The sequence below is a fragment of the Sinocyclocheilus rhinocerous genome, unplaced genomic scaffold (assembly GCF_001515625.1).
Source record: "Sinocyclocheilus rhinocerous isolate Xijiao unplaced genomic scaffold, SAMN03320098_v1.1 scaffold2196, whole genome shotgun sequence".
NCBI classification, from domain to species: domain Eukaryota; kingdom Metazoa; phylum Chordata; class Actinopteri; order Cypriniformes; family Cyprinidae; genus Sinocyclocheilus; species Sinocyclocheilus rhinocerous.
This window is the reverse complement of record NW_015656189.1, coordinates 259,046-271,390: the sequence shown is the minus strand read 5'-3', so window position 1 is coordinate 271,390 and position 12,345 is coordinate 259,046. Positions and strand designations below refer to the sequence as shown.

Genomic DNA, 12,345 nt, shown 5'->3' with positions numbered 1-12,345 from the left:
ATTATTTTCAGAAACTATGAGTGGCAAAAAAATGAAATATTAAATGACTTTTAAGTATTAAAATATTAAAGGGGTCATATGATGTTGTTAAAAAGAACATTATTTTGTGTATTTGGTGTAATGAAATGTGTTTATGCGGTTTAAGGTTAAAAAAAACACATAATTTTTCACATACTGTACATTATTGTTGTTTTAATAGTGTTTATTATTACTCCTGTTACTGAAACGCGTCGGTTTTTACAAAGCTCATCGGTCTGAAAAGCGAGGTGTTCTCTGATTGGCCAGCTATCCAGTGCGTTGTGATTGGCCGAATACCTCAAGCGTGTGACGGAAATGTGACGCTCCTTACCATAATGTGATGCCGTGTCCCGGCGCGATGAGACAAAACCAATAAAACCCATTACAAACTAGGCATTTGTTGCATCCAGTGGGGACATAATTACTGATTATAATGACTTATACTGTCTTTTTACGCGTTGCGTTGTGTATCGTGCCGTGTAAACATACAACCATGTCTGCATTTGTGATCGGAGAAACGACAAACAACTTTTTTTTCCCAGAAACAACAGTGTAGCTACTCTACACTGCTCAAAACTCGCGTTTGAATCGTCAGTGGCAATTTCTTTAAATATAAAAAAACCTACTTACAGGCTGTGAGTCAGATGCGCCATACTGTCCTTGCAAAGTTGGAACTGCCCCACTTTATAGAAACAGCCTTTGTGCACAGACGCATTGTAGGCTACTCTGCAGGTTCAGGAAACAGTCCTCCATAAAATGCACTGCACACATCTGAATATTTGGGTTGAACTGTTCTGGAACAGTGTTGTAAATACAACTTAACCACTGATTTCTAGTTGTGTCCTCTTTTGGAAGGCCAAACAAAGTAGTTTCGCTTTCACAATGAAACACACAGCGTCACACATGGCGGCCTAGAGTGAGCGGAGGCCGGCGGGCTAGAGTGAGCAGAGGCCGGCGGATTCGAAGGAGCGGCCGGCGGGCTTGCGGCAACCACATGTGACGACCCCGGGCTGGACTCCACTTCGTCCACGGTGAAAGCCGATCCAGCGATCCACAGCACTAAGTTGATGTATTCCCTCAGCGACCAGCACAGATCAGCTCTAGGCATGACGAAGCGGATATCGTCCTCTTTTGGAAGGCCAAACAAAGTAGTTTCGCTTTCACAACGAATCACAGCGTCTCTAGGACTACAGTGAGAATAAAAATTACGCCCTCTTTCTTTGTGTATACATTTGGGCGGTGTTATGCAAATCTTCCCACACAGTGACGTAGACATGTGGGGGCGTGTTTAAACGAGGCGTTTTAGGAGGGCGTGGACAAGTCTTAACTTTTATAAAGAATATCTCTTTGGGTTTGAGACTTTAGTCTTTGCAACTTTAGGGATCTTATCTATGCACGAACAGCTTGTAACACTCCAAAGAGAAAGGAAAATTTGAAATGGCATCATATGACCCCTTTAATTACATAGTGGAGGGGTAGGGTCTATCAGATTCTGATTATGAGTGCATAGTGCATAGTGTTTAGTGCATCATTTGAGATGCAGCTTATTTCTGTACAGATAACCCTACAAAAATATTATCATGCTTGAACATTTATGACTCAAAACTCAGTTACCTGACTGAGCTAGGTAGCAACAACACCAGGAAAACCACGTAAACCTGTCCAACCTGTTCATACATACCTCAGAAAATATCACTTCGATATGACCTCAGAACAGATATTCAGTAGTTTATTTCCTTATGTTAGATGACACACGTCTCTCCTTTGATTAACCTGATGTTGCAGTACACAGCTTTTGAAATTACCAGCAGTTTTGTTCTAGCATCATTGCTCTAGCACCACAATGTGATTTGAGAGCCTAAAAAAAGGTTACCTCCTCAAAGTTGTCAATCATAAAGAAGATGTTGGGGTAGCTCATTTTTGACTCCTCCCCTTTGCTGTCCATTGGGTGTTTGCTTGGAGAGGCAAACACTTGCTGTAAATAAAGAGATCCTCTGTTTTCAGTTGCAAATTCATAGAAATAACATTAAATCATTCAGCTGTGATATGTCTGTGTCATCACCTCTACAAGGAAGTAAACTCTTCAAGGACTAGTTAATGTCTCTTTTATTAGTTTAGTTTGGTTTTAGATGTTTATGATGTAGAATGTATGGAAAGAATTTTATCAACGTTTATCATACGTATGTGTGCTATCTGGGTGTGTCATTAGGGATTGAGCTGGAAGGAAATGTCAACCTTTTTACCATGATTTTGTGTAGTGATTGTATTGTAGCTTGTAGTTTCATAATCCTATGTTTTTTCTAAAAACAGCTGACTGAATAATAAGACTATCAACCCTGTAACGAGTATTAGTGTAGTAAACAACTCATGCTTCATGCTTTAAACTTTAAGTATTAAACTACAATTTGTATTTCATAACCTTATGATTTGCCTAATAACAACCAGACTGTTACGATGATTTTGTGTAAACCAGACATTAGATTAATAAAGCATGACTGTCAACTATGTTACTTCGTTTTTTTTTTTTTTAAACAACTGATTACTAACAATGGCATTATATGGTCTAATAATAATCACCTTCTAGTGTCAATCTTCAGCTAAGGCTAATAATGGATAACTGCAAGACTCTCAACCCTGTTACTATGATTTTGTGCAGAAAACACCTGATTATTGACAAGTGTATACAATTCATTTTATAATAATCACCTTCTAGTATCATAACCTTAGACTAAAGACGGGCTAATAAGACTGCCTACTGTGTTATCTTGTGTCTGAACTGCGTAGTTATATCCCATCACACAAACTGCACAAATGTGGTCTTTACCTGTGATTTCTTCTTGTGGATGTGGATGTCTCCTGCATCTGAGCGTGTGCAAACTGCACATGTGACCACATAGTCCAGCTGTGGGACAAAAAGACTACATGGGCAAAACTACACCAAAATGACAGTATGAAAACTTCTATGTCGCAGAGAGAGTAGTCGTTGGTTTATTGTTTATATTTTAGAGCAATTAATTGTGTTTACATTGCACATATACACCTCATAGCGTCTGATCATTGAGGTTTGCTTACTTTCTGCAGGATGAGATTGAGATAGACGCTCTCCTCCCAGTCGATGTCAGGATCACCGAGTCCAGGCAGCTTTTTAGAGTCTCTTCTGTAAACCTCAACCTCCAACTGAAAACAACACAAGTCGTAGCAACTCAAATCCCAGTTCAGATGCTCCAAACTTGTGCTTTGACAGGACAGGACATTTTTGGTGGAGCATGTGATTCTCCTCTGTATTCTGTCTGGTTAGTGCCATATGGGACATGTTAAAACAGCTAGATGAAACGGAATTGTTCTCACACACTTATTTCAAACCTTTTTTGGTGATCTCAAATTTTCATAACATGACATTGTTAATGTAGGCAAGATTAAACATCTGTTTAGTTTTAGCAGGTACTTTTAAATGCCAATATGACCAGCAACGTTCTCCATCCCATATATCTCATGTCCAGATGATTCATAATAAAGCTATTTCTCTGATATCTAAGATGGGTTTGTCACTTTTTTATTTATTTTGTAATTCTTTACTGTTTGGAAGAAGGTGATTAGAGTGACAGAGTAAGGAGACAGTACATATACTAAGCGTTAAAATAGTAAATAATAATAATAATTCTGTCATCATTTACTCACCCTCATGCAGTTCCAAACCTGTACATTTTTTTTGCTTATGTGGGATACAAAAAAAGCAATTCTGAACATTCTTTAAATTACTTTGAAACAATCCAAAACAACACTCGACCCCACTAACTTTCAATGCACGGGCATAAAAAAACAGATGCATTCTTAAAATATCTTCTTTTTTGTGTTCCACTGCAAGAAAGGTTTAGAACAGGTTTAGAACCACATGAGCGTGAATAAATGACGGAATTTTCATTTCTGGGTGAACTACCCACTATATAATAATCTTTGTTAGGGACCTAATGAAAAATGCTACCGTTTATAAGTTGCAGTGCTCAAAAAAATCTAGGGCATGCATGAAACTGTCTAACCCCCAGGTGTGAAATTTTAGAAACCAATGCTCTCTGTTAACTCTACACCTCACTCAATGAGAATGAATAGGTTCATCTCACCTTCTTCCCTTCTGTGTTGTCTGTATTGACGTAGGAGAGCTTGCGGCGCACATAGAAGAGCATATCATCCTGACGTGGTGCCCATTTCTCCATGAAGTATGTGGAGAACATCCATGTCCAGAACACTATGCGGTCATCCTTGAAGCACCCTTAAAAAAAAAAAAAGAATCTAATTAAATACGATGATTTTCGTACAAGCGTTTTAATCAAGTGCACCGAAAAGGCTCTTGCGCAAAATTTCAGCCATTTCTGCTGCCTTTTTTCCTTGTTAGAAACACAATAACTGACTGCAAACATATTTTTTGGTCAGATTTCACCTCAGGAAGCAAAAATTCTGACCATTGTTGTCAGATGTTATTGGTGATCTTCAATGTTATTGCAAGTTGAACAAACATTTAAACAGATATTACAGTCAATATGAAATCAAAATTGATCCTAATTACTTGCTTAATACACATTACTTACTCTGAACAATTTATTAATACATATTATTCTAAATTTTCATAATCTTTCATCAGAAAAGTTATTTCATCAGAAAATATTGAAATGTTCCTTCACCTCTGAAATTGCTTTAGCATTTTCCCAAAGCAATTCCCAAAGAATAAATCGATACAGACTTTGTATATGATTACAAGGTTTGAAAACATATTTCAAACATATTTCAAAAGAAATTTAATTCAGTGTCTTTATGTCATCATTAGCTGCACTGTACAGGTGATTGGTGACATCTTTAATGATGTTAATGAGCCATTTAGTTTTGTTCTGTGTCAATCCATCAAGACTTTGAGTTTTGTTCTGAAAACTGGAACAATTCCAGATCTGCACCAGCACCCTGTCAGCAGAAAAGGGGCTACAGTGCTGTATAATAGTACTTAAGGAGCTCCTAACATGACATTTACTTCCATGGTTTTCAATCTACACAAAAGAGAAATGATCATAGGACCTGGACTTCCACATCCCCATTTAGAAAGAGGAAGATACTGCTGGATATCTGTTCAGTTCTTCCTGATGGTCCACTACTCAGCAAGCTTAAAGGGATAGATCACACAAACATGAAACTCATTTAGTTTTTTTATCATTTACTCACCCTCAAGTTGTTTCAAACCGGTATGAATTTCTTTCTTCTGCTGAACACAAAAGATTATTTAGACTATTGTGGGTAACCAAACTGTTGCTGGTCAGACGAAAGTTCAGCAGAAGAAAAAAAAAATCATACAGGTTTGGAACAACTTGAGGGTGAGTAAATAATGACAGAATTTTCATTTCTGGGTGAACTACCCCTTTAAGCTTGTTGAGTGGTGGATCCTCAGGAAGAACTGAACAAATAACCAGCAGTACTTCCTCTTTCTAAATCCCACTACTAAGTTTTAAATCCATGAGCTGAGATGAATTCATCTTTTATAACAAACAAATTAAACGACCAGGACAAGTCTGATGTCAAGATAGTGTGCACTGTGAAGTCCAGTATCTCTGATCTCTGAGCAGATGCTGTATATCAACAGCAACAGACAAACCTCAACACTCAGACACCGTCTAAAGCACTGACAGACAGCACAACAACATTACAACCTACTTCTTTCTTCTCTTCAGTTCCACTACAGCTACTGATATTTTTCAGTTCTTCTACAGCTAGAAACAAATGGCAACTTCTATGGAATTTAATCAGAGTAGACAGTATAGTTCATCTGAGGCCTTCAGGCCTTAAGCCCCGTTCACACCAAGAACGATAACTATAAAGATAACGATATTAGCGTCCACACCAGCGAACAATATCGTCTGTTTATTCCAAGCGCACATGCGTCTGCCGCTTTAAATTCTCGAGCTCGTTACAGCAGGATGGATTCTGATTGGCTGTCAATTTTTTATCGTTCATCAGCTGGAGAAAAATCGTTTTGAAAGTGATTCCAACTATATCGTTTCTCTGTGCCTTTATCGTTATAGTTGTGGTGTGGACTCTGCTATTCTTTAATATTGAGAACGATTTTTAGAACTATATCTTTATCGTTCTTGGTGTGAACGGGGCTTTAAGGTCTAATTTTAATGTTCTGGGCCTTTTGTTGAGTTAATCGTATAGTTGTTGAGTTACTGTCAAATATTCTAATTTCAGGTCTGTTCCTTAAACAGAGCTTGCTTGTTTAACTGGATAATTTCAGAATAACTTGGCATAAAGTTGCAATATTTAAAGGGGTCATATGATGCGATTTCAATTTTTCCTTTCGTTTCAAAAAGGCAGGGCATAGAGGAGAAACAATAATGTACAGTATGTGGAAAATAATGTGTTTTTTAAACTTTAAACCGCATAAACACATTTCATTACACCAAATACACAAAATAATGTTCTTTTTAGCAACATCATATGACCCCTTTAATGCTATAGTTTATACCCAATGGTCAGCAAACAGGTTTTCTAAATATGATCTCTTCAATGGTAACACAACTGGATAAAGTTTTGTAATGCTTTGAAGCACAGAAAATCCCTGGTTTATTAACATATCCTGAATAATTAATTATCCAGCTAACAAAGCTGTGCGTAAATAACCGGATTGAGGGGAAAAAGTTGTAACATTTTAAAATAAGATAAAATTCAGTTAATGGAGTAGGTTAATACTGTACTTTTACAACATTTATTAATGTTGGTTAATGACAATATCTACATTTTTGCCATTTTAGATTTTTAACATTTTATGTTGTGTAAATTAACATTAGTCAATGTATTATGAACAAGCACAATGAACAATATTATAACTTAAGCATAACATTCTTCTAGAATAATAAAAGCTGTAAAAAGTTAATTATTAGTTTATAATACGTTAATGAAATGAGCTACTAAAGTCTTACCAAAAAAGACATGCGCCAAAGACAGCAAGAGATACTAGACGTGCCAGTTGTAACCAGAGGAAGATGTTCACAAAAGCAGAAGTGAAGAGCAGTGCAAAACGCCAAACATTAACAGTGTGTCGCTCAGAGAATGAAATATTTAAAAGGGACAAATCATCAAAGAAAGACGACAGAGAGAGAGAGAGAGAATGAAGCACAAAGACCACATCAAAATCAAAGATGTTCTGAAAAAAATGGCTAAAATTACTTTCCTTTGTGCAGTCCAGCTTATCTGGTGAGGAGAACCCGAACTATCTACAGTATATGATTTAGAATGAATAAGAGCGAGTCTGTTTATTGTGAGTTTAGATGATGAATTTGTATGTGACTTAAGTTACTCAGTAATCACCAGAACTCTGACCCTGACAAGTTGACAACACAACACAGTAGTAATATAAGAGCAGCTATGGGATCTCTCCTCAGGGAATTTTCAGGATTTCAGTAAGGAAAGCTGGTCTTAATAGGGACAAACATGTACTCTGACAATACGAACCAAATAGGGTCAGTAGAACCTCAGCTTATCCTCGGATTACACTGTCATCAAAACCCTTGTCAATCTTTTCCATGTTAACAGGATGGAAAAACCCCAAGCCAAAGGGAATGCCGATGAAATCAATAAGCCAACATGTAATTTAATAAAGAATTTGATAAACATTTGGTCTATATTGTCAGTGTCATACATTACAGCATTTTCAACAGGTGTTAGCTAAGAAAGAGTTGTATTGTGATTTAATCAACCATAACATAAAGTCAAACATTTATATCTTGACGTTATCTGATTACACAGACTGACAGGCATGTAGTCAAAAAGGATAGATAGATAGATAGATAGGACTATGACATCACAGGCGCGAGAGAGCGGCGGCACACCTCGTGAATTATGTCATAAAGGTGCATCAGCTGAAACAATAGCAGATGACCGCGGCCTGTTTTCGCCTTTGATCGTCTTGATAAAATCAATCATGTTGACGTGTCTGCGGCGTTAATGAAGGACAGAGGCTGTGACAGGCTCGAGGGGTGAGTGTGTACTGCTGAATGTACTGACCCAGTCCGCTGAGGTCCTGTCTGACGTTCAGGCGGTTCCGCTCGTCTGCGATGGCCTTCAGCATGTGCTGCAGGGACTGGTCCGGTTCGGCAGGATCATCGCTCTGACTCGATAGAGCTGCCATAATGCGCGCGGATGTCATGACACGATCTCACCGCTCATCTCACAGGAACCTCACAGACCGCCGTACATGACACAACCGAGCACAACAACACAAGCGCTCTGCACTTCCGACAGCGGCGACGCGTTGCGTCGGGAACACCCCATGCTCGGCCCGATGTCACGCCGTAGGCGTCACTTAAAGGGGGCATGCCACTTCTAATATTACTGATCGCTCTCACCCATAGACTGTAAGTGCAATATTATGAGAATATGGAACAGTCAATCAATTTTATTCTTAAAAAAACATTTTATTAATTATTATGTAATACTATTAATGAACATGAAAGAAACTAAACACTCAAAACAAAAGGCAATTGAAACAAACATGCAGTTTCTTTCATGTTTTAGACTCTTTGTGCTCCCCTCTTGTGTCTGAACCTTGTATTAAATTAATAGTTTGCTGAATATATTGAATGTGTTTGGTATACAGGCTTAATAAATATTAATAAATGGTAACTCTTTATTTTAAGGTGTCCTTGTTACACGTTACATGTACTTACTATTATAATAACAATTAATTATGCATAATTACATGCAAGTAACCCTAAGCCAAACCCTAATCATAGTAAGTACATGTAGTTATCATATGACCCCTTTAATATTACTCAGTACTTAAATGTATAAATACACTGTAACAAGGACACCTTAAAATAAAGTGTATACTAATATATTATTGAATTAGTTATCACTATTGCTAATAATAGTAATTGGTAATTAAGTATTTTTTTTGTTAAATAATTTAAATCATAGTGTCCCTTTTTTATAACATGACAACTACATTGTCATATTTGTTATATTTAATGTTCTATTAAATTGTCTGTTTTCTCTAACATGTTCTCTCTAAAATGAATTAGAATTGTTTATAGTATTTCTTTAAAAAGGCAGACTTTTATTCTAATTTACAGTCTATTGTTGTGACATTGAGTTTGGTTCTGTTTTCAAATTTGCTGACAAATTGTTCTAATGTGATGTTCAATTACATTTAATATTCTTGGCACTGATGTTATTGGTATATATCAGATTCACTATATTAGCATGCTGATTTAATACATATCAAAGCAAAAAATTACAGCTGTCTCTGAAATATTCTTTTTATATAAACTGATGTCACATTAATTCAGAGAATGACACTTCAAATTATTTTTCAACAATTTATGCTTTAAGTGGTTAGCAGATATATAAAGAGAATGCAATGAATGTATGAAATATTCAAACGGTGTGCTGCATTTGTTTGAAAAACATTGTTTTGCACTGTAACATCATGTATGTGACAGTAAAATAAGCGGAAAAGACATGACATGATTTAATTCATGAGCAGTTTTATCAGTGTTATCCTGGAAATGTGGCTGTTTATATTCATATTAAACACACGCATCAATCAGCTAGTGTGCACATACAGCTCTGCACATCAGTACTCACGTACAATCTCAGAAAATACTGAAAAATAATGACACCGCTCCACAGCAACCATCTAAGTGAGCGCTCAGAACATCAGTAGTAACACTGCCACCTATGAAACTTGTATCCAGTATCCACATCAGAACATATCAGCACTAGAAGATTTTACTTAAAAAAAAAAAAAAAAAAAGCCACACATAAATGTTGTCCAATAATAACTTCATCTGCTGGTTTTACTGTTTACGTAGCAAATTCAGGAGACTGGGGCTAGTTGTCACAGGGAATACTGTAATTTTGTAATACAGGTCAACAAGTGAATTCAAAAGTACACTGACATTAGTCGTTTTCTATGATTTTTGTGTATGTGTGTGTGTCAAAATGCTTTAAGATTTAAATTCTCATGAAAAAGAATTTAAACGGCCTGACATATTACTCCATACAGTTTGACAACATGCCCCCGTATTGAATTAACTGTTGTTGTTTTTTTCCAGGACAGTACTGGTGAAAATATCTCAATAGCTTTCTCAAGATTATAAGGTGTATGTCTATATAGAAACTGACTTTAAAAATAAACCCACCCTGAGAAATAGTCACTAAAGTTATATATAAAAAAAAAAAGGACAACTAGCCCAGGTCTGCTCTAATGGACCTGTAACTCTTGAATATGAGCAGCACACATTCATTGCGTTGTATAAACAGAACCTTTTTTTATCTGCTCGCATTAGGCCCAAAACTTACTCCAAGCAAGTATGTAACCACAAACACTTCTTCCAAAATGTGTCAAAATGCAACTGGTAATGCAAGTGCGTTCTCAGCTTTGCCACAAGGGGCTCTATAGGACATTAGCATGAATGGTCCGTTCCAAATAATAAAATAACACAAAATAAAGCAGCAGTCCTGTGGGTGAGGTCAACTTAAAAAGATGATCTCACAGGCATACTGTAATGCACACTACACAGACTGTAGCCTATTAAAAGCACTTCATTGATACCGCAGTAAACACACGTACGCTGCCAAGATGCCTGTTGAAGAACGCATCAAATTCGCATTAAATATTTTGTACAAACATCTTGAAAATATCTGATTCACAAAAATTCACAATCATAAATGTGATAAACTGCTGAATGTCAGACAGGAAATGTTTTAGAGACGTATGGCATATGAAAACGTATACATAGATGTCTCTGCAACGTTGAGTTTGTGTGCTGTCAGGGTGGCAAAAAAGGCAAAATATCAGCTGATAATTCAGTGAGAACAGGAGCCTGAGTCAGACTTAATGTTGGCTGATAGTCTGTGTACAAAGTAACTTCAAAACACACTCGTGACACGTTCTGCTACTGCATCAGCATCAACTCCCACTATCTTTTACAAATTATGAAGAAAATGACTAAGTCTTGGTTAATTAAGCCTGTAATCAAGTGCATAAGTCTGTTAGTGTGGTGTGTGATGCCCTCTGATGGAGAATGACAGTCAGTAACACGGGCAAGACCCTTTTGGGGTAGGGGCGTGTTTGTTTAAGTGATTTCAAATATCAACATTGGCTACCAGAAATCGCTTACTCTGCCTTTAAATATCCATCTCTAATGTGTCAATGATGTGTTCACTTTGGCCTCTCATTACTTATTATTGCCAGTCCAATGAATGAAGATCCCTGTTTATTACATTTGTTCACATCTGCACTGAGAATGAACACACATCCAAATACTTCACCACACATAACAACTGTCAACACTGAGAAAGAAACCTTGAATCAAGAGAGAGCGAGAAAGAACGAGAGAGTAAAAACACAGATTGTGGGAGAAATTGTTGATATAAAGAAAGACAGACAAACAGACAGATATAAAGAGATATAAATAGTTTGTTAGATATAGGTGGATTGTTAGACAGGCAGATCATTTAAAGAGAGCGAGAGAGACAGATTGTCAGGCAGACAGAGAGATATAGATAGATTGTTAGACTGTTTGCTACACAGAGATATAAACTGACAGTGATTGTTAGACAGACAGACAAATATAGCCAGTGTTGGGGAAAGTTACTTTTAAAAGTAATGCATTACAATATTGCGTTACTCCATAAAAAAGTAATTAATTACATTACTTAGTTACTTTTTATGGAAAGTAATGTGTTACGTTACTTTTGCGTTACTTTTTAAATCTGGACAGGGCTTGCTTGTTTGTTTGCTTGTTTGTTAAGTTATATTTTTGGCAAATATAAAAGCCTTTTCACACCAAAAGTGAAATGAATAAGCCTCAGGCTGAAGGGAAAGTAAATTTACGTCCGTACAGTAGAATGCAGAAGAAGAAATTTCAATTTCACTTCAGCAATAAAAAAAGACACACAGATGTTTGTCTAGAGTAATTTTTGCTTATTAGTATGGTTGAACTGGATCATCGAAGGTCAGAAGCAAAGACATTTAATAGAATGGGATTAAATACATTAAGGATATTTGTGTTGTTTAACATAGGCCTGTCGCAATAATCAATATATCGATTTATCGCGCAATATATGTGTACATGACCTCAATAATTTTTGGTGACGCAATATATCGCCCATTATATTTACTTAAAAATTAATGTCACCATGTTTTGTACATTCCACTTGTGCCTGTGTCTTTTGCAGCTTCTCGTACATAACGTGGTGTAGTCATGAGGTGCTAGTTCAAATTTTAAAAAAAGTTTCATCTGCAGATATGGCCTTGTTTAGGGATCTGTGCCTTTGTGCATACGG

General features: G+C 36.7%; 1 protein-coding gene across 1 annotated transcript in view; it reads right to left on the bottom strand.

Annotated features, from left to right (window-relative positions):
* kiaa0930 overlaps positions 1–8,307 on the bottom strand; it is a 15,843-nt gene extending 7,536 nt beyond the window's left edge. The window contains exons 1-5 of the mRNA XM_016527413.1: positions 8,059–8,307; positions 4,137–4,285; positions 3,091–3,195; positions 2,843–2,920; positions 1,892–1,993 (exon numbers count right to left, since the gene is read on the bottom strand). Coding sequence (XP_016382899.1) covers positions 1,892–1,993; positions 2,843–2,920; positions 3,091–3,195; positions 4,137–4,285; positions 8,059–8,200 — 576 coding nt within the window. The 5' untranslated portion in view covers positions 8,201–8,307. The remainder of the gene's footprint in view (positions 1–1,891; positions 1,994–2,842; positions 2,921–3,090; positions 3,196–4,136; positions 4,286–8,058) is intronic.
* Between the last annotated feature and the right edge of the window lie 4,038 nt (positions 8,308–12,345).